We start from the raw sequence: 24,333 nt of genomic DNA, 5'->3' as shown, positions 1-24,333 counted from the left end.
TATCATTTTTAAAAGGAGCACATCTAACTATTTGGACATTTCATACGAATTTATGTCTATTAACTAACCATTTGAAAAAATTTCCTACTTTGCATCTGTTCTTTTTCGATTAAAAGGGTTTTTGTATTGGAATACGAAGTAAATAGAGGCTCAATAATTTTAAACGAGACATTTAGAATTTGGAATTTTAACAAGTTTAATTTAGGAAATTAAGGGCACTATATTAACTAAAATTTGTAGGATTTTGACATATGTGTTGTCATTTCTATTCTTCAATGTAGGCTCTATCGACTTTGATAGTGGCATTGATGCGCTACTGGAAGCTCTAATAGGTGGTAATAATGTAATTTGGACTCATGGAGGTCCGATGCTTATCAACATAACCCTTGAGTGCTTCAAGATTCCGTGCCTTTGTACGGCATGCTCTAGCCTCTACATGTAGTAAGACAGTTTTACCCGTTAATTATTTTCTCTCAAAACATTAATCAGAAAGAACTAAAACATTAAATGCACTCCTCAACAATTTCTCCATTGAATAGAGACAAAGTGTTAATGATTGATTTTATCTCGATAAATATTAAACGACATTTATATTTGGAAATATCTGCTTTTGTGACCTATTAATATCAACATTTGAAATACTAATAATATAACTGAATAGTTGAATAAATAAAATATTGAACAATTCTTGAAAAATTTCCTTTTTTGTTGTTTCCTTTTTATAATTTGAATTTGTATGTTTTCATTTCACAATAAACTTTTGATTTGTTCCCAAGTGATGAAAAGTTAACAATTTATTAGACTTAAAAAGAACAGGGTCATACTTTGTGTTCACAAGACATAAATAATAAAGATATTTTTCGAAATTGAAAATATGTACCTACAAACTTTATGTTATGTTTCTTTGTTTTATGACTAATAGCACTAAATCATAGAGACGCTGTAAATAATATTGAAAAAAAAAACTAAATTTCGAATTTTACAGGTCATTTTTATGTTTCCTGAGGTAAAAGAAATCAGCAACACACCATTTCAATCTGAGATAAAAAAGTTGAAGTTTTATTGACTTGTGTAATCGTTTATGACACTGAATAGTCTAAAATAATCTGAAAAACTAGAATGAATAAATCATAAAATTACAGTGCAGGAAAGGCAAAAGCAGAGTGGTTAACAAGGAAATACAAACTTTTAAATTCAAATAAAGTGTCTCAGAAAATAATGTGGGGTAAATCAAAAACTAATATTCTAGAATCACCTTGTATTTTCGAACAAATAATACTATTATATCAATAATAACACTATGCCACCGCATTTTTGCCCACTCGCTAAAATATAAATTAATTATTGTTATTTAAGCTATAGAAATCAAAAAAAAATTGAATTGCATTGGTATTTTATAGTCTTCACACCTAACGTAATATTGATTACACCCTATTTTTCTAATTGATTAGAAGTGTTGGAAATTATGTTTCTGTGGTTTATTTTTGAGGTGTTTATCAACAAGGATGCTAATTCTATTCTATACATACATAGACAGTAGATAACTACTTAAATGTATCATTAAGATTATGAATTTTAAACTTATAGATTAAGAACCTATGTAAGTGGTAAGTATTCTGAATATTAAGCGTGTAATCTTTTCCTTTTTTCAGCTATATGCTTATTATTTATCTTTGAAATTCCTATCATGTATTAGTCAACATCAGTGTAGTGTAATTGATGATCTTATTTATTATTAATGGAGATACATTATGGTAAATCAGTTCATAGATTTTAACTTAATTAATTTTCACTGGGAAATTGAGTTTTTATATTTTTTTTAAATTGAACAGAAATCTCTTAATTGCGGGCTACTATAAATTTTTTCATCATGACATTGAAAAATTTATTGGATATTATGAACAAAAAAAAAAGGTCTTATTTACAGGGGAGATTGAAAGTATTCGTCAAGATGTAGGGCTATACATTATAATTGAGTCAAAAAATTTACAAAAATGGCAATGAGGAAAAATAATACATTGATAATAGTTATAATGCCTTAAATTTTTGCACAAATATTTTATTCTGAAGCTACATACTTACAAGCTTCATATTCCGCCAAATCTACTTTTATTTTTGTGCGATGTATTTTGAAACTTTTTTCGTACACAATTTATATTTTAATTTTTTTTTTTTGTCCGACAAATTTCAAAAGTCACCTTTTCTCAAAAACTTTTGCCTCTCTTAATTATATCTCATCGCTTTTCCATTTACACTTCACCTCAGCCATTGACAATATACTAGTCCTTTCTTTAATTCTCATTTCTGTTTTTTATCCAAAAGATGATATAGAATTTTTCGTGAAAATGATGCAAGTATACATCTTCTTTAGATCTATCTGCGGATATCCTATCTATATAAACAACAAAAATTCTATGTAAATACTAATAAAAATAAATATATAGTATTATTTACTAAATCTAATAGATTGGTAATAAATAAATTTTTCCATTTATTAAGAACTTCCATGCTTGATGTTGGAAATTTATGAAAAGAAGTTCTTATTTGATTATCGTTAATATTTCGACTAGATGATTTATAAGTGGAGTAAAAATGAACCACACAAGTTGAATGCACATTTTCTATGCAAATTATATATTTATTTTAATTGATGGTAGTGGTAATTGAGGGATATTCAATTCATTATGCAATATGCACCCTTAAATATCAATTAAAAGCTAAAAGTGTATATATGAATATAAAATATCGAGGAAAAATATATCTTAATAACAAGTTAACAAGATATTATTTGTTATTCTTATAATAAAACATTAAATTTTGAATTTTTATAAAAGTTTCTATGAAATATTCATTTTTGTATGAGAATTTGAGAATCAAATTAGTACCCCTCATTTTTGATAAGGTTGTATATATTATATAAAATAATAGATACAATATTAAATTTTCCTTGCTACCTTTGTACGTCTGAGTCTCATTGTATTATACCTCTAGGCTGAGTTTCCACAATATAAAAAGGAAACTTCCACGAAATTAAAGGAAACACAAATCAACTTTTAATCAAGACAGTTAATTCAATTAACTAAACTATAATAAAAAATTGCTAAATATACAAATAAATCAATTTAAATTATGAATTAGATATAATATGATCGAATATTTTAGGAATATACTAAAAAGTATTGGCTACAAAATTTTGATTAAAAGGAATAAGTAGTATTTTTATTAATATCGTGTTGTAAAATATCACAGTACAATAAACTAAATTAAATGAAAAATAAATAAACAATCATTATTATATAATATTGTTAATGTTGAACCTAACTTACCAATCTGAAGCTTTTGGTAGTCCAAAGATAAGAATAGCTAATGCCAGAAAATGTGCATCACATAATGCCAATCCAATTAGAAGTACAGAGAAGGAATTTCGTAAATTGGTCTTTAGAAGTACTCTTACGGCCATTAATGTTCCAATAAGACCAAACAATGACACAATAGTCAACACAAACCCATCAACAACGTATTCAAATGTAGGTATCATCTAAAGATAAAATAGTTTTATAAAAAAGTAACTCAAATATAATGGTTGAAGTCTGTAAAATTTATAAATTGATCAACACATTGAATATTAAATAAATATTATATTCGTGAAAAACAAATAATTTCTTGAATAGTATGACATTTTCTAAATTATTAGCAGTTTTTTCTGATTTTTGTTTCTTTGGATAAGTTTTATTCTTAATAATAAACAAACATATTTTCAAACAACGTACGTATTAGCAACAATGTCTGTATATAATAGCATATTTTTGGATTGCTTGAGAAATTTAGTTTTTGTAGACTCATTTTGATAATAGTATGGTCAAGAGTTAGTTGTGTGGGAAAAACAGGTTAAGGACAAAGTTACAAAAAATATTTCAAAAATAATGAAATCTAAATGATAAATGAATATGTGATACTTGAATAAAAAGAATAGTAAGTTATTGCAGAAAAATATTTTGATTCTTCCAAAAATCTGCTCCGACATCTTTCAAGGAATTATATCCAAAGTTAAGTAGGAAAAGAATCACGGTTTTTTCTCGCATTTTCATCTCCTTTTGCAAATAAGTGAAATATAACTTATACAACTATAACGCAAAAGGCTTTATGTTTCAGTACCTGATTAAATGTAGTATTCTCTAATTTACTCGCTCTTGCATGACAATTTTGTACAATATTTTTGAAGTATTTTTTTAATAGATAATCTTATAAATTACGGATTAAAAAAAGTAATTTTTTATTCATTCATAAAATTGACAAATATATACTTTTATACAAAGGATTTGCACAAATTATAAGTATTTATTGTTTTTCATATTTCTGGGATGTGATTTGTATAGATAAATTAAATAAACGGGATTCATTCTATTAAGAAAGATAAGATTTAAGACACCATGAATATAAATTATATCATTAGTACAACTGGGCCTAAAAATTAAGCAGTATATATTTACGGAAAATGATTGAATATATGATAGATAAATATTTGAAAATTGTTGTAACTCTCAAAATAGAAAATTAAAGAAATGGTATATGCTGGAAGTTTTGAGGGACAACATATTTGCAGACATAAATAAATATATAAACTATAATCCTTCAATAGCTTACTAATATATTTCTATAGTTAAAAAAACGAAAATGGCTTGTAGGTTATATTTTTTTTAAATATTGGACAACAAGGATCTCGAAGTTTTTATATATTTAATGATGGATGAGCCTATGGTGGTTGGTCCATAATTTGATTCACACCAAAAAAAAAAAAAAAAAAAAAAATGAAATCACAAATTATTTTGTGTAATATGTGATATTAATACTTTTGTATAGGATTTATATTGTCCTAAAATGGACCAACATTGTATTCGAGTTGTTTCTCCTAGTTCAGAACACCATGGCGGAGATGCCTCGTAATTGACTTGTAGCTAGTACACACAACTTCTTCTGGAAAATTTTGCAAACATAGTCTATGCAGATGTCATCAAATAATCTTACTAAATTCTGAGCCTTGAAACTACGTAGGCCTTCTTCCTTGAGCATACCTTACATCAAGGGAGTTAAGGACAGGAAAGACATAGGCCATGACGGGTTTTTTTTTTACACAAATTACTCAAAGTTGCATTTGTGCCAAACTTCACTTCATCTGTACTTTTAGCCGGACCCTATCTTGCTGTATTATTAATTTCATATACATAAAATATATTCCTTTATCTAGGAGTTACTGAGACACAACCCTCTACACATTGAGTTCAAGAGAATAATTTCTCCCCATCCTGTTTTCCATTGAGCTAACATTGATCATTTAATTAAGTAAAAGTTTTTAAAACTCTAATTATTTACCACTCTGTTGACTGCGACAAATAAGAGTTTTTTTGTTTTTTTCTTCATTTTTACGTTTCAGAGCTGTACTAGACACTATACATTGTTTAGTTAGTTTCAAGTAACACTAAATATACCCCCCTCTACAAAATTTCGATAAAAATACTTATAAAAAGTATTTACATTATCTCAATTAAAAAAAGGAACCATGGATTATTTTTTGAAATCATGTATACATAAATTTCAGTAACTCATGAATATATTTTGATCAATTATAGGTCCTGTATTATTTTTTTTTGGAAAATATGAGACATCAAAAAATGTAAATTATAGTTGATTTACAAGACTTAATTTGGTGCTGACATATTATTTCAAATATAATCTGTCAATATTTAACTCTTTCACTGTGACGATGCATTTTTACTACATTAAGTCCAATGGGCTGTCATTCTAAATAATTAACTAAATTTAATCTGTTAATAGAAATTGTTGATAATTTGTAAATAAATGCAAATTAATTTAGACTCATTATTATGAAAAGTAATTCCAGCCTACTTTTGTTTTGACAAGCCACTTATTTTTGTATTTCATTTGTAGTTTATTGACCCTTCATTATATAACTTAATTATGGATAAAGATAAGCATAGTTTTCAAAAATGAAAAATGAACAATGTGAGACTATCGTAAGCAAAACTATAATTTTTTTAAAGGGAAGCGCAGGAGAAAAAAAGATTGTTTTTATTAAAAAACCATTAAGAAAGAAGGTAAACAAACTTAAATGTAGGAATAAATCATTAGAGTAATTAGTTAATAAACGACGGTGGCTGTGGCTTCGATACATCTAAATAAATACTAATAATTTTTTTAAATTCTAGAAATGAAACTTGCTTTGTTCATTGTAGACGTCCAAAGTAATCTGCAGCAGTGGGCTGTTACAATAGCGTATTCAAAGATGTATCCAGATATGTGAAATCTTACAGCTTTCTATAAGAGAAATGACAGAAGAACCAAATTTTCTAAAAAAATGTTCTGATGGAAAACCGTGGCACCCTGAAAACAGTAACATTGAACCTCATATTGAAACAATCAGATAATAATAATATTCCTGATGGTTCTTTCAGGCTCAAAACTTTCCTCTGAACATTTTGTGAGTAGAAAAAGTCTGACGAAAAAGATAATTAAGACTACCTTCTATTCATATTCCCTGCAAGGCATGTTAAAGCTATTCCCACACAGATATGGAAGGCTTTGAGAGGAGAATGCATCAGGAATTAGATTATTTTATTAATATACCTATGGCAATGAATAATAAGCCTTTCTATAATGCGTTCCGACAATTATACGTACGCTTTTTTTTATGTATTTTTGAGTTTGTATCTAGGAGATACCGGGTGGCAAATTTAAATCTAAACACTTACTAATTCAATAGGCCAGTGAGATTGAAATTAATTCATATTTAGTTATATTGAACATAAACAACTATTTACAGAACAAAAACAAATCTGATAGTTTTAGCTTTAGTTGCAAGTCAAGAAAATGATACTTGAACGAGATCAACGAATGTTCATTCATGCACTCCAAGCAGTTAAGTGTCAACGCTGTCAACAAATCCAAAATGTTGGAAAGAAAAGAGGGCTCCGTCAAAAAGCCTAAACTGGACCCAGAAGAGTTAAATAAAATAGCCCAGGCCAATCCCCTCAAGTCTATGAGGGCATAGCAAGATATTTTAGGGTTTTACACCAGACTGCCGGAGCACTATCAAAAAGTGGGTGGAAAGTGCCTTATGAGGGTGGAGAGGCTACTTTTGACACCAGCAATGAAATACCCCATGTCCCCCTTTGCAATTCTCTTTTGAGTTCCTTAGAACTCTATTTGAGACATTTGGCTCCCTACAACACTGTTGCCAACCCCCTCAATCACACGTTTTTTGTCAATTTAGAGGGGAATAACTGCAGTTCCCATCATACAAGCATCAAGGCCATCAAAGCCAATGTCAGTTGGAAATGGGACGCCATGGTAGAGGAGGTCAGGCCTTCCACTGCTGTCTGGAAGCCATAAATGCCGCTAAGGAGAGCTTAACAAATTATTAACAGAGTTAAAACACTTATCCATCTAATACATTAATGGTGTCGGAATTCTATAGTGAATTCATAAATTATATCTTCTTAAATTTTATAATTCAAAGGTTTGAATGGATCACTGGGTATTCATATACTAAAGTGTCATGCTCTGATCAAATCCGGGAGGCCTCCCAAGCAATCAAAATGAAGAAGGAGGAAAAATAAACAATTAAAAGTCATGTTGTCTACTTGCTATTTTTTCAATTTAATAATCGAAAACTGTATGATTTTACAGGAATAATCCAAATATTTTTCCATTAATTTCATAGTGTTTATCAAGTTCTAAAGTATTGTCAGTAAAAATTTTATTGTATTTCCACTTGTATTTTATGACCTTTAGTTCCCAAAAATGAATATAATTTTTAAAAAAAAGAAAAGATATTTAATGAATTGGTTGAAAATTTTCTAGCATTTCACTATTCACTTATCTAATCAATTTTTAGCTCTGATCAACTATGGATATCAATCGATTACATTACAAAAAAGTTCATTTTATAATCAGCTATATTATTGTGTTTTTAAAGGGGGAGGATTATAAACGGTAAATTGGCAATACTTGAATTACTAATACTTTGACATGAGGAGAGCCAATCTATAAATGAATTTGAACAAAAAAGTCTTGAAAATATTAAGGATGGATGATGATTCATGGGTATGCTATTAATAATTTCATTTTAAACAACGGCTATATTTGTTAAAACTAAAATCTTTGTAACAATCCATTTAAAACTAAAACACCAATATTATATCATAAAATTGGATGACTGCTAGAGACAAATTAGAAGGAGAAACCTTTTTATAATGACGAGTGTTGCATTTGTGTGTATTTTTTTAATGTGAACCCTCTCAAATAAAAAAATTGTACTATATTTTGATATTGCAGACAATACTAATGTAAAAAAATGTAAAAAATAGACAATAATGGATAAAGAATAGTAATTATGAAATGGTAGAAAATCGATGTTGATTTCGTCCTTTGGGATTTAGATTATTCATGATTAGGTATGTATGTACACCTTCTATCCGAGTAACTTGTAATTCCCAATGCGGGAGACTAATGAAAAAAAAATGTCTGCATTATTTATAAATATGTCATAAATAGAATGTGGAATAACTTTTCAATAGGGGATGAGCGTTGTTTATTTATATTAGTTTGATAACAAGGTGACAGAGACTTGTGCCGTGTTGCTGCAAAATAATGTGCCTCCAAGAGTGATATTAGTTCATTGGATTAATTTCTTTAATTAGTTCCTTGTAGCTTGACAACCACACCTTCAACATTCAAATATGAATTATTCCCCCCGTTATGTTATAATAATAGAAAATAAAATATAAAGAATAAATTTCATCATCCCTTAGATTCCTGCAATATCTCATTTCCTTTCAAATCTATTTTTCAATTTTATATTGATGAATGTCAAAGGGATGGTTGTTTGCTCCTTTACGTAATACTAAATTAAAAACTATTGCAACAACTTGCAAATGATATATGTATGTTTTTTAGTTAGTTTATGTAGATTTTTGTATTTTTGATTGCCTTTCACAGTTTGCTTGGATGCCAACAAATCTTCAAATTATTGGAAACTTTTTTTGTATTCGATCAAAATTAAGAATTCATATAATTGATTGCTTTGGGATTTTCGATTTCCCATTCTCCTCTAGGGCTATTATTAGGAAGAAAAAAATTTTATATCTCCGAATAAAGACATTCATATGAAAAATATAATCTTTCACTATTTGGATTATTTGACGTCTAAGAAAAAATGTATAAGGAATTTTTGTCTGAGGTTTCTATACTAGATAAATAAGAACGTTTAAGTGCTGCAGATGGTAAGAAACCCTTCTCAGTTGAGTAAAACCCATGATGTGTCGCAAAAGTATCCTGAAAAGGACTTTTTCATCATAATAGAGGGACAGGCAGTTGTTACCCAAGTTCCAAGCGCTGGAGAAGAACCTGTTGAAGTAGGTCTCTTGGGTCAATTCGACTACTTTGGAGAAATTATTCTCCTATTAGGTCGTCCATGTGCAGTACTGTTCACCTAAGGGACCTCTAAAGTTAGTCAAACTTGTTCATGGAAAGTTTGAGTGTGTTTTGGGACCTAACTCTGAAATGATCAAGCGGAATATCTAACAATACAATAGTTTTGAGACATTGTCTGTTTGAAAATTTATAAATAACATCCTCATAAAATAAAATCCACGGCATGTTCATTATTTTAACAATATATTTTATATATTTCCTTGTGTTTTTTTCGTAAATCAATTTTTATCAATATATTAATATCAATAATTACATAAATAATTAATTTGATATTATGAGAAACGAAAATCAATGATAAGAGTATTGATGTATTTTTTTATAAATTTGATGAAGTTTTTTTCAAGATATTTGGGGAATTTGTCCGTTTTATTTAATAACATAAGATTTGTATTATATTAACTCTAGGCTTACAAGGACGGCAGTGATGCAAATGAGATATTAGTAAATAGTTAATTAATATATAGTCAGAGACTTTTATATGCATATGTTTAATATATTACACACAAAAATTCTTTTAGTACATTTTATATTGTAGCTAATTCAAATTATTTGAGTAATAGGAAAAGATATAAGGAAAATCATTGTTTTATTTAAAAACATGTTTATTTTTCACACTTTTTTATTGAGTGCATTTGGTACAAATAAAGTAAAATTCATAATAAATTAAATTTTATTTAATTTGCTTAAACATACTTTAGTAAATCCAATTACCAACTCTATTTCTATATTAAATTTTGTAAGTACAGTGTATTAAGATCAAATCGGTTTTTTTAAAATCTTTATATTAAAACTGAGGTCACATTTCTTTCCAGATTAACATGAAAATTAGCTTGATTTTTACATATGAATGTTTAGAACAAGCTAATTTGATACTGCACGATTCACCATGGCCTAGAGCTGGTCCCTGAAAGAGAAGCAGGCGTTCATGAAATAGTTCCTCAAATTGGTCATTGTCTCATTGATGGAGGCAATCAGAGTGTGCTTGATAACATGAGCTGTTGGATTTGTTTTTGGAATAAATAAATCCCGAGTCAAAATAATCCCTCGAATTAAGATCCTTACTCCTGGGGGCATATTTCATTTCGAATGAAGTCATAGAAGTATCACTCAGCCACTTTAGCGAGTTTTCTGAAATATGACATGATGCTGAGTTATGATGTCAGATCCAAGGCCGATCTCCAGCGATTTTCTGGATCAAAGGGAGCACAATATCCTACATAACACTTATAGATTCTTTGAACTCAATATTCTGTATATCTAGATCAACTGTCGCCATAATGTTCAAAACTTCACTTAAGTTTTTTGATACCTCAATTTTTGTGCTGGAAAAAAGGACGCCATTATACAGCTGGATCATAACATAACCGCATGTGCACGCAATTGCTGATTTGATTGCAATACCCCGTATATATTCTTCACCAGTTTTGATTATTTATATATGATATGGCATTAGAATTGGCTTCGATGGCACCAATCTAAGTAAGAGATTTTAACAGCTTGCATTTTATACATATATCAGTTGTTTATAGCACCTCTCATACTTTTTCCCCCTCATTGAGTTCTTAGGACATCTTTTTGTTTTTTTAAACCTGACTAAAGACTTTAGACGAAGATAATCTTTTTCCCCTTATTGTACTCTTGCTTACATTAAAATGTGACCAAGGTATTTTTTATAATGCTGATGTAGGATCATGATTAACATTGGCATCCAGGATAATAATGAATTTAGCTTTATTGTTTACTACTTTATACAGAAAAAAAAAAAGAAAAAAAAACCAAAATTTCTTATTATGAATATGAGATATTCTTTAACAATTTAAAAAATAACAAAGGAAAATATATTTTTTTATATTAAACGCATCTTTAAGGTTTTTAAAATAAATTGAGACTTAGTTTAAATGTCTAAATCTTGTTTAAATGTAGGGCTATAGACATTTACTATTGCCAAACAAAATGTAAATATATCTTATATTTATAGCTTAATGAGGTTGCCTTCCGTCTACATAGCAGCTTTCACACAACGTCTGAATAGGAAAAGTGCAGGGTAAAGGTAATCCATCTCACATCTGTTGAAGGCCCTCAGATGGAACACATTGGTGACCTTGCAAACGTTTGTCTCCTAGAATCCACTCAAAAAAAGTCATAGAAGCAGAAATATGGCTAGTTTAGTGTCCACTAGAGTGATTAAGTTACCCCGACGTCAACAGATTCCACAAAACCTAATATTGGTACTGCAGCTCCTAAGTAAACACAAATACAAAGTTTCAGCAAATTTGGTTAGTATTTACCTCAAGCACAATTTCAATTTCTAAACACGAATGAAATAAAAAAGAAATAGGTGTGCTTTATTTTTAAATAAAATATTGCTATAAACGATGAAACATTATTGTGTGTTATATTTATTTTTTGTGACTCTGGTTTCCTTGATTGTAAATAGTAATAAGTTATTGTCCATAAACCGTTTATTAAATTAAGAACACATTATTAAATTTCAGTTGAGAAAAGAAGAAAAACAAAGTTTTTCCTTTTTTCTCTCACTAATTATCAACTTCATATGAAAATATAAATTTATAATTAAATTATTAACTACTTTACACATATAAATAGATAATTTGTCAATTTTTCAATTCCAATTATTTGTTTCTTTCTTTATTTGATTTGGAAGGGAACGATGGATATTCTTGAAGTATTTTCAGTAAGTTTTCTTCTTTTCTAGCTTTGCCCAATAAGTTTTGCACTATCTTTACCCCTAAAAGTCAAGATCGGATTCCTACTTTTTCACCTGGTTTCTGCAAGAAGCTTTTGCCTAGCCACACAATCTTTAAAAAAACCCAGGAAACTTCGCCCACAAACCGTGATAAATGTAGATAATCTCCAATATCTTTTAGAATTTCTGGGAACGTTGGTTTCCCATATTTTGAACCCGGTCTTTTGGAGAGGAGTCTTTGTTCTAAAGACAGAAATTTTGAAGCCATCTTGGTATTGATGTCGTTTGCAACTTGATCACGAAACAATACTATTTGTTCCAGTTGTTCAGTTAGGTACCTCAAATGTGTCAAGAATGCCTTGATTGCTGCATTTGTGGTAAATAGTCAGAAAGAAAGGAAGACAAGTTGTCCTTTCTTTATTTTCTATACTGAAGTTAAATATCTTTCTTTAATAAATAGTGTATGCGCGATAACTAATTACTCTATACAATCAAGGAAACTAAAGTCACAAAAAAATGATAAGAAACTATAATATTTTTTTGTTCATTTAAGTATTTTATTTTCAAAAAAAAGCTAAACAAAGAAAAAACTGCGTCATACGTATATAGAAATTGCAATTGTGCTAGAGATAAACTTTAACCAAATTTGCTAAAATTTTGTAATTGATATCTACTTACCTAGCCCTACTAACAAAATTAGGCTCATCTGATTCTAAAAATCATTTCTAATTTCAGAAACAACTGCATCACCCTCACTGGTGATACAGTTTGAAGTTGATTTCAAACTATTTTCCAGACAGTGACAATGCAGTGCATGTTAGGTTGACATACACACAGTTAGAAGATGTATCTTTTGTTTGCTTACGACATTATTCATAGTCTGAATGCCGATATTCCTCTTTTGGCCAGCACAATCATTGAAGTGTCATTTTTGGCCTTTATCAAAGGCTTTAAGTAATCCAAAAATATAATTGATCTTTCCTTCAAGCTTTTCAAATAAACGAGCTACAAACGTTTTAATTAAGTCATGATTTATCTTAGAAATCCTGTAAATTATATCTGAAAAAAATACTAAATCTTTAAAAAAATATTCAAACTGATGATATTATGATTTTTACAGGTATATTACGTCAATATCACATTTCTATTTGATAATTTCTAATATAATAATAAAAAGACTTAAATGTACTTTGTTTTTTTCATGATAATGAACAGTTGAAATATATTTTCTAAACGATTCCTTGATGCTTAAATATAAACCCGGTAAGTTTTAAACATCTCTTGTTAATATACTTTTTTACTAGATACTTAATTTTCTTTAGAGGAACTTATCTTACAATAAAAAGTTCTTAGAAACATGATGGACCGATAAATAGATTTATTAGTCTATTCATAAAAAGATTCCTCTTCATTAATTAGTTCTTAGAATATACATAAATTAGATTTTATTGGTACATTTTTAAATGTTTTGTTTCGTTTTGTTTAAAAAAAAAATTTACATAGATAGGGTACAACTTAAAAAAATTTTAAGAAGTCTTCAGTAAGTATACTTAATTATATAAATACATTCTGAAGATATCTCTTGATTTTTTGAACGATAATATTCATTAAATTAAGTACAATATAAGCTAGGATGATTACTATTTTATAAAATACAACATACATAATTAAACAGTTCACATATATTTAAATTAATGGTTTATTAAAAAAAGTATTTATCTGTTTTTTAAATTAATCTATAATATCTATATTTAATTAATTAAAAATGTCTGTGTGTGTATGTCCTTCAATCACGGCCAACCCAATTGATAGATTTGACTGAAATTTTTCATGTAGGACTTTATGGCTCCAAAAATGGTTCAGGTAACACTTTGTTTAGTCATCGGGGCTATGGCATCCTTTAAATAGTATTTTTATCACTTATTCTGTAAAACCTGAGAGATATTTTGGATATGAGACAGGTTTTTATATGCTCAGAGAAGCGGTGGAGGAAGAAATTGCCCTACCTCAGGGACAAGCAGCCAACACCCTAGGTCAGGTGTGTATTTTAGCATATTTGAAGGGATTTTAGGTGCTTAAAATGGAGTAGCAGAGCAGTTTTAACTCCCTTGAGGCACGGTACTTCAACCAATAATGGAATTCTTACCTTTCCTAATAATGATAATTTTGTACCAATTGGGGATAGAAGGTTTAAGCTTCACCTCACAAGAGTAGCTAACTCCCACATCATACCATGTTCTTAAAATGGAAACTTCTAACTCATTGGATATGGGAGGGGGAAGGGGGATTTGTGAGGATCATATCTATCATATGCAAGATATCGGAGAATAAGGATATTATTTAATTCTCTGAGAGGAAAAAGGATGGTAAACAGTTTACTGCTCAATTTCAAAGCCCCTCTAGCATAATTAAGTTTTTAATGCATTGCCAGAATTGAGGTTAATATTTTAATGACAGTATTTATGCCTTTGTTGATTGTCCACTCTGGCTATTTGAAAATGTTTGGTAAAGAAAAATAATAAAAGATTCGAAAATGCCAATACTGCTGTGACCCAAAGGTATGGTTTTGTTCGGGCCTTATACACATCGCAATTTTTCTTGATCGGTTTCGACCCGTTTTAGTCTTTCAAGTATAAAAAAGTGTAAAAGTATAAAATATGGAGAAATTTATTCTTTTGGTACTTCCATACTCGGAACACAATAAGTAACGACTGAACTGGTCAAGTACAATACTTTATTCTTAGTTTTTAAGAAAGAAGGAAATACGAAATTACTTACACCGCCCATCCTCATATAAAATCAACTAACTACAAATTATTTCAAGACTTTGTTTTATTGCTTTCTTTCTTTAAGTAATGTTTGAGAGATGGAATAACAATAACTGTGCTATAAGATTTTAAATAAAATATCATGAACACTTTTAGGGTAACAGTTCCATATTTTAACCTATATTACCTAAGGTGATTAATACTTACAAACATAGATATTAGAGTTGTGGTACATATAATTAATAATAAATAACAATCTATCAGAAGTAATATTTTGTAAGCATGTAGTCATCATCTTTCTTTTTCTTCTGTCTCTAAATCGTACACAATTATCAATATCAGGAATGGTAAGAAATCCATAATTGATTGCATATTCCTTCAGATATTCTGGATCTCTGAGGTTATTTAAAAAAACAAAAACATATCCCAAAATTTATTGGGGGATTATATGTAATAATGAGCATCCCAAACGTGCAGATTTTCTTTTTTAAATGAGTCTAAATGCAGAAACCCAATCCTGAGAAATTGCACCGAGGGAATAATTTATATATAATTTTAAAACTTTTATGATCTACCCTGCATTTCTTTTGTATTAAATATTCTATAAGAAAATTTAAAGTTAAACAGAATAAATCAAACAAAATCGAACTTTTTTAAGTTGTAAGTTAAAGTTTATTCTTTAGCCTTAGCAATAATATAAAGCGATTGAAAAAAATAAACAAAAAGATTTAACTTTTAATATTTGATTTTTGTATAATTAGACACATTTTTTAAGAAATTAAATTAAGATAAAATAATAGATCCTTAATGTCCATATGTATCTATCTTCATATTTTTTAACTACGAAAAATGGGTTGGATTAGAAATTATCCATTTAAAAAGTTATGCAAAAAAAAAAAAAAATACAAACTCCAGAGGTTCTAAAAATTTAAAAGGGCATTTTTGTGTTAAACGCCATAAATAACAATTATAAATTTGGATCTCAGCAAGCAAGTGTTCCAAGAATTTAGTTTTGTTGCATGGTGTAATGATTTAAAAATAATAATAGGCTATTCGAGGAATTGTATTTTTATTTTTCCATTATAATATTAGTTGATGATCTTTCAGAAATTTTGATGGCCATTAATTTTTTTAAATAGGTGCTGATTTATACAAAACTTTAGTTATTCCTTAGCATCCCCAATTTTTCTCAACGATATAACACCCCAAAGGCATGCAAATAATGGATTTTTTACTATATTTTTATAAAATAATATATTATAATATGTTATTACCAAACAAGGCACGTTCTAACAAGAATAAGACGTCTCTTACTCTGATTATATCTCACTTTTTTATATTAATCAAAGGAATGAATAAATAAAAAGAATACTTTGAAAGCAATCCTTGAAACTTCCATAAATATTTTCAGCATTTTCTCAGCCTATTATTGAACAATCATCCCAAAATATCAAATACAGGAAGTCTATAATAAAGTAAAAATTTACATAGTAGATAGAGCGAAAATATTTTACAATGTTGACTTTAGTATTATTTCATTTACTTGGGATATATCTACAACAGATGACACAACTATATTCTATTTACATATTTATTCAAGAAGGGAGGACGACTTTTATTATATTTTATCTATGACTATTACAAAGGGTTATGTTGGCCACCTTATGGTGTTACATCACTGATACAGACTAAATATTTCGACGGATATTTAATTCTCTTGGGTGGATAAAACACCAATGTACTGTTGGGGAATTGAAATGTAATAAACTCCTTTTTTTAAATATATTTCAGTTTTATGGAAGGATTTGTATCTTAATTATATGCACCTACATTCATGTAAAAAAACCAGTTTTTAAATTTATTCTATTTTTAAAAAATACGTTAAAAAATCATGAAAATATTTTTTTGTGATCTTTTTCTCGCAATGTACACATATCATATACATTCAATAAGTTTTGATATATATATGGCCAATCAACACAAAAGCAAAATATCACATCAAAATGGTGTCTGGATAACATATACTGGTTGGGAATTTTAAATCAGGGAAATTTACAGATGATACATAAAAGCTATTATTTTCTCAAAATTAGTTCAGCAAGTCACAAATCTTTTTCTAAAACATGTAAGGCTCCATAGTAAAGTCAACCACTCAAAAAAATCACCTCCAGCTTCAATTAAAGCCTTGAATCTGGAGAATCTTACACATTCCTTCATGAAAAACTCCTGTCCATGTTGTCCACGTCCTCGAGAATTGAAGCTGTCAAGAGTCAACAGTGATATGTGGACGTATATCGGACTTTTTTCCAAGGTCCAAAAAGTTCCGATACGGTGAGCATCTCCATTTATTTTAATCATATATTCCATTAATTCATTATTTGTAATTATCCCAAAACGATCATGAGTCTTCCTTGAAGGTCTTCTCAACCCAAAAAACATCTTATAAGCCTTGGCAACATAGTAAATGGTTGATATGGGAAGTTTTTTAAACTCAATTATCTCTTTGGACATGTGTTTGGCACAGAAGCACACATTTCTGTATGCCATTGATATTCCATGACTTCGTATTTTCTTAACCAGTGTTGTCAGTTGAATATAATAAGTTCCATTCAATGGAACTTGGAAGGTCATATAAACACCGCACCAAACCATATCTCGGCCATAATTCTTTTTGGGCTTCCAAAAAATAAGTTAATTCCTTCGAAGAAGGCTAAAGCAATCGGGTTTGGCTTACTTAACTCTAAGGCTTAGATTGCAAAAAAGTTGACATTGAAGGAACCAACAGATGGAAGGGAGTTAAGAGGCATACTAATTGCGGCTGCGTCACGATACTTGGCTTTTGAATTGAAAATACCCAAGGACGATACATTGACGTTCGATTTAGCGCTGGATATTATTCGGTATTTTCCGGAGAACTCAATTAAATACATAAAAATTTTAAATCACATTATCAAGATATTTAATAAACATAAAAATAGGCAAATCCTAGATACTTAGTTTTAGATTTATGACTTTTTTTGGTTATATTGTGTTTTTATTTGTTGTTGGGATTTTTTGTTAATCTCATTTATTGTATAGATTTTTAGTGTAACTAAAGTGGTCTTTGTTTTTGGGAACTAATTTTAAACTACAATGTTTATTTATATTTTTACTAAATGTAATTTCCCAATTTATTATGATGTATATTGTTTTTATTTTTTTAATATTATATATTGTAAAATTAAGACCTTAATAAAAAATAAAAAAAAAAAAAAAATAAATACACTTTCATAGAAATATATATATCAGGATCGATAATATATTGAGGTATAAACTTGTTCCGGATATCACAAATTGCAGATGAAGAAGTAAAAAATATATTGACAGGCAGTGATGATATTATTTGAAAGGAAATATTGGAGCCAAATATGGTTTCATAAATCAATTTAAAAAGGTCGAGGAAAGATGTAGGTAGAGGTTCAAAATTCTTGAGTAGTGTTTTGCTTAAGATTGATATCAAGGGTGTTATTGACCTGTCGACTAGACCCGAGCTCGAACGGAGATCTGTAATATCTAAATCGTTGCGTCTATTCGTGGTTAATGCTCAGTACTTGAGCTCACTCTCTCCCTCATGGGTTGTTGTTCAAAGGATTGTATGGTATGCTAAATCTGTGTATGATTCGAAACAATGGTTGATATAATTAGGCAGAATTCATGGAACAGAGCTTCTTTCAAAAATCTTGAAAATTTCTAAAGTTTAGAGATAGAAGCAATGCAGTGTAATATTCTTAGGGTCCATGACCTCCATGAAAACTCAGAATCAATTTTAAACCAAGCAAAGTTATTTTTTTCCCTGATGAGATCTGGAAGAAAAATTCAACATCCTAGTCCCTGGTACCTGAACATGAATAGTAAGGAGCTTCCGGAGTGGGCAAAAAATTTGTAATAACGTTAAAATTACCAGACATCCCTGCGTGTAGTAGTGGAAATAAATAAATTTACTTCACAATTCTAGATATCCACAAATTGTCTCTTTTTCAATAGTCCTTGTAAGGACTGCAGGAAGCTCTTTAATACTATTCGGTATTATTTTATTGATTGCCCCTTTATGGGAATACTTAACCCTATAAGAACGAATGTAAAGAATTCTTTACGCTTGAAATTGTCCATTCTTTTCTCCAAAAAGGAATCTCACAAATTTCAATATGGCTATAATATTGTTAATCTAACATCTAGGAGTACTTTGAATCTTTTTTTATCCTTTATTTTCTTTTTCTAATTGAAATTTATTGACCATAAATAAGTTATTTTGTATACAAGTGTGCTTCCTTACTCAGTGACTTTTATGATTGTAATTATTTGCTAATTTTTTTATTTTTTTTAAATATTGAGTTGTTTGTTATTACCTAATCTTTAAATAATATTATTGATAATTTCATCTATTCCTCCTTTACTAGCATTTTTAAAATAGAGTTTCAATTGTAAAGAATTCTTTATGTTCGTTCATTTGGGATATTTTTTTATCGACTTCACAACTTATAAACATTCATTTTCTAAATAAAGATATGAATAAATAATATAAAGACAACGAACAACACTGATTATTTTAAAAAAGCTCAATTGATTGATGATGAAATGGAAATTAGATTAGTAAAATGAGTGTGAAATAAATGTGTGGTCTTTGTTTCAACATTTACTTTCGCTCAACCCACACAACTTTGACGTCGTTTTGACAAAAAGAATAATAAAAAATGATTCAAATTCCTTGTCCAAATATTGTTCCAACCTATAACAAATTTATGGGCGGTTTCGATTGAATGGATTCCTTAACTGCTCTATATTTAATTGGAACGATATTCAAAAAAATTTGTCACCTTTTGTTATTCCATTTTATTGATGTATCTGTATTCATGGATAATGTACAGAAAAGACTGTAGTGAAAATGGAATTGGTTCCAAAAAAGTAATGAATTTACAGACATTTAAAATGGCAATTGCAAATGCACTTATCGAGCAAGGACCATCCATACCTCGACCACGGGGTCGACCATCGTTCACAATCCACAAATTAGAAAAAACACAAAAAAATCTCTCCAAACGAAATAAGATTTGAAGTTTTAGAAAAAAGTGGACAATGTAAAAGCCCGTCCTGTAAAGGTATTACAATAATTTTTTGTGAAAAATGCAAAATTATTCTATGTCTTACTAAAAAAAGAGAAATTGTTTCTGATTTTTTCATGAGAAAATATATTTTTACTCTTTCAATTATTTGAAAATTATAATTTATGTGCTGATAGAAAATAAATAAGAATAATTGTTTTTTCCCTGTTACGACAAGTGTACAGAATTCTTTACGTTTAAAAAAAACCAATAGCCATAACATTTACAAAATAATGGCTAAAGAGTAAATTGTTACTTTCATGTTATAAATGGAGAAAAATAAAACAAAATTTTTTTTGGACAAAGCAAAAAAGTTCACCCTTAGAGGGTTAAAGAGTTCTTATCATTGAACATGGAAATGACAGCCCACAGCATAGCGGAAATTAAAGTGTTAATTTTCTTCGGTCTTTCATCCAGAAAATTGTCACACAAAAGTAAGCTATAAATTTTGCTTTGTTAATTGCCAAGGCTCTTATCGTGTCCAAGCTAACTAACGTTAAAATATTTGCAGGTTAGATTTAAGGTTAATAATAATATGTGCCTCCGCGAAATATTCTGTTTTTTTATATCAAATTCCCAAACTTTGATTGTAGTTCCTGGGTCTACTCCCTTGAAGTGATTCAGTATCGTATTCCTGATTCCCTCGGATACTATTTGACGTTGAAGACCGAGTGTATGTACATTTTAATAAGAGATCAACATTTTAAAACGAGGACTCTTTCATCAGTTTAACGTTATTTTATCTTTCTTATTGTTAATTAGTTAGTCAATACTTGAACTGTTGTTAGATATTGGTTAGGTAGTCTAATTTTAAGCTATAATGCTTATTTATATGTTTTTATAACGCAATTCTTCACAAAATTTTATATGGTTTTAATTCTGTACGTGCATTATGAGCAATATAAATAAGTACCTTATTAAATAAATTAAGATAAAGTTCACATTTTTAACTTTTTTTTTAATTGACCAAAATATATCGATAAAATATTTACCAATATGAATTTTTTTTTTTTAAATATTAAAGATTATTGATTTTGTCCTAACATTCAACATATATATTTTGATAAAACAATTCAGAATTTAATTAATTTTAAATAAATTTCAAATAAATTACCTTAAAATGATAATACGTATGCTAAGTAGTCCAAAGTCACATACAAATAAAAGACAAATCACATCAAGTAACGAGACATAACTGAATACATGTAGCTCAAATATGAAAGATAATGGTTCTAAGAGGAAAAAGGAGAAAAAAGCATTTTCTCTTTTCTCGATAACCTCCCCCCCCCCATACCTTTTTTTCACCGTGTTTGTAGTTTCTATTGGGCTTATATATGTTGTTACATTCAAACTGCACGAAAAAATCAGCGTAAATATATTATATATTAAGTAAATTAGGCATTTGTTACAATAACCTCGTATGAAATTTTTAAATAATATTGGTATTTGTACTTTGAAGAAGGATGTAGAAGATATTAGGGATATGTCGACATTTTTATATAAAATTAATATATGGTTGTTAATAATTTATTGATTCAAAAATCATATTTTTGCTATATAATTGTTTATTCGTTACTGGTAATAGTCACAAGTTACCAAAACAACAATGGACAGCAATGTCCTTTTGTCGGAGTTATTAAAAATAAAACTGCACTATCCTCCTTTTAAATGTTACTGATAGAGTTATTATCCTAACTGTCTAATTTTAAAATGGAATATAACTGTAAAAAATGAATTGTAGTGTAGCTGGCTGGATGGTGTTATTTGCCTTTATCGAAGCAAAATTGTAAAATATGGAGTATTTTGTTTTTACTAGTATCCATCTTTGACGCATGCATAAACAAGACTAAGTCAAGCATTAAAATAGTTTAAATTATTTTTAGTAAGACCCATTGTCTTTATAACACCATCGAGCGTACACTGACAGCCTTGATACATCCTGAGATACACATTATTAAAGCCGCCTATTGAAAAAAAACGAATTCCTGTTTATTATACCTATTATAAAGTCATCCCAAAACTACAAAACATAGTTGCTAAAACTCACTTGCTTGCGTAAGTAGATTTATTGTCTTATTTGTAGAAATGTAAAAAAAACACACGTTTTTTAAGCTTTCTAGGATACGCTTGTACAAGTTATTATATCCTTCAATATCTAGAAATGAGGAGATTTTCACATTTATATTTTATATATATTTTTTCTCACGTAAGATGTGGCTTTTTATTATACAACATATTACATCACTTTATCATATTCTATTATTGTCCTCCATCACTTACTGCTTCCCAGAATTAACCTTGTTAATTCAGTTAAGAGGGTTAATTCATGGAGGCACCATAGTCAAAAATTATTGACTCCCTTAGCAGACAAAAAAAATTGTCCTTCTGAGGAAAAATATTGATTACTAGGTTTTTGAATAAGCACTATGGCCTTAAGTCAACCTATCTCTTCATTTTTTTGTAACTACTATAGCATTGATGCTAGGGTTGGATTTTTTTTAAATCCCGCATGCCCTGCTTTAAAAAATCATGTAATTTCTTATTTTATCAAATTCGACAAATATAGATATTTGGAGAAAAATACAAAATAATTAATTATTTCTTGCTTTACGTAATAGACTGGTCCATTTTTAACTCTCATTTTTTAATATAGAAATATTGAGTTCTCATCGAATAATAATTTATATTTTGGTATTAGTTTAAGAGGTCGTCCTTGAATTTTCGAAAATTGGCTATTTTTTTCAAAAAAAAAAAATTATCTTCTTTATTAATTAACTACCCAACAATGCCCTATCAAAAAAATGTATATTTGATAATATTTTTTTTCAGTTGCAAATTATTTTTAACAAATACTAATGTTAAGCTTTTCATAACAAATTATCTTCTTATAAAATCAATAATTCTTTATAAGATAAATAACTTTGAAATCATTGATCATGATGGATTTATATAATGTTTTATGGATTTTTTCCTTCTTTTACAAAAACCTTTAAAAAATGTGACTTTTAAGTTATGATACCCATACAAATTGAGATTAAACTGCCTAAAACCAATTTAACTAATAATGTTTAAGAGTTAACCATATGGTATTTTTTCTTTCAATTTTGACTGAATAAATGTATATACGTCATTGATCATACCACTTTCTTCACTATTCTTCATTACTATCATGATAAGTAATCCATTTACCTCTTAAGATAATTTTCTCATCTTTTTGTAGTTATAACAGGTTTTAATATACTAATACCAACCTTAATGAAAGCCCATCTAATACTAGTAAATCTTTTTATCATAAATATTTGGCAACACTGATGTTTAATTAAAGGAAAGCATATATTTAGATCATGTGGGCTATGAATAGTAGGACTTTTTTATACATTCATATGTCCTTTTTAATGGAAGATAATAACTTAAGAAACAAGTTATATGAATTTTTTCTTTTTAAATAATTTAGTTCATGCAAAAAAAGTTATAAAATAAATTGAATGACATAAAGGCTTTGATCAAAAACAATTAAAGAAAACCATTTCTCCGAAAATTTAAAATAACCTAATTTTTTTATCAAGAAGGCATTTTATTTTTTACGAAAATGACTACTTTTGTTTATAAAAAGCTTACTTCATATCGGAAATGCGAAAATGAAATAATGTTAGTTGGAAAATTTGAAAAAAAAAACATATTTAAGACCTCCCAAAATAAATGTCGTGGTACTGAATGTCAAACCTTTTCATATTTCAAAATTAGTCCAGCAGGGTTTCCTGTAGGCTATATTTGTTAAGATCCAAATACCTATGTTATTTGTGTAAGCACCGACAAGACAACAGTTCCAGGTTTAAAAAAAGAATGAACAAATAATTTTAAAAAATGATGTCCAACTCTTATTTACAAATGAACTACATTCTGTCAAAAAAGTACTAGGAATCGATAATTTAAATTGCCTACGCTGAAGGGATTTTATAATATTTTTTTGTTGTTTATGTTGGCAGCCCTGTTTTGCATTATGATGCCAAATTTGAGAGCGATCTGTTAACCAGTTTGCTTGCAACAGTTGGATGAGTCAGTGGTCCGGCAAAACTTTGAATGATTTTCAGGAAGAAAGTGTATATAAATTTAATTAAATGCAAAACAAATAACCATGTACGCCACAAACACCATTAATATGAAATTTTTATTCTGACCTCTGTAAACTAAAATTAAATGTGGAAAATAG

The 24,333-nt window shown here is 28.6% G+C and overlaps 1 protein-coding gene across 1 annotated transcript in view; it reads right to left on the bottom strand.

Annotated features, from left to right (window-relative positions):
• LOC121120963 (FMRFamide receptor) overlaps positions 1-21,356 on the bottom strand; it is a 46,622-nt gene extending 25,266 nt beyond the window's left edge. The window contains exons 1-2 of the mRNA XM_040715835.2: positions 21,238-21,356; positions 3,327-3,538 (exon numbers count right to left, since the gene is read on the bottom strand). Coding sequence (XP_040571769.2) covers positions 3,327-3,538 — 212 coding nt within the window. The 5' untranslated portion in view covers positions 21,238-21,356. The remainder of the gene's footprint in view (positions 1-3,326; positions 3,539-21,237) is intronic.
• Between the last annotated feature and the right edge of the window lie 2,977 nt (positions 21,357-24,333).

The sequence above is a fragment of the Lepeophtheirus salmonis genome, chromosome 6 (assembly GCF_016086655.4).
Source record: "Lepeophtheirus salmonis chromosome 6, UVic_Lsal_1.4, whole genome shotgun sequence".
Taxonomy (NCBI): domain Eukaryota; kingdom Metazoa; phylum Arthropoda; class Copepoda; order Siphonostomatoida; family Caligidae; genus Lepeophtheirus; species Lepeophtheirus salmonis.
The sequence above is the reverse complement of the archived record's forward strand: the minus strand, read 5'-3'. Positions and strand labels throughout refer to the sequence as shown.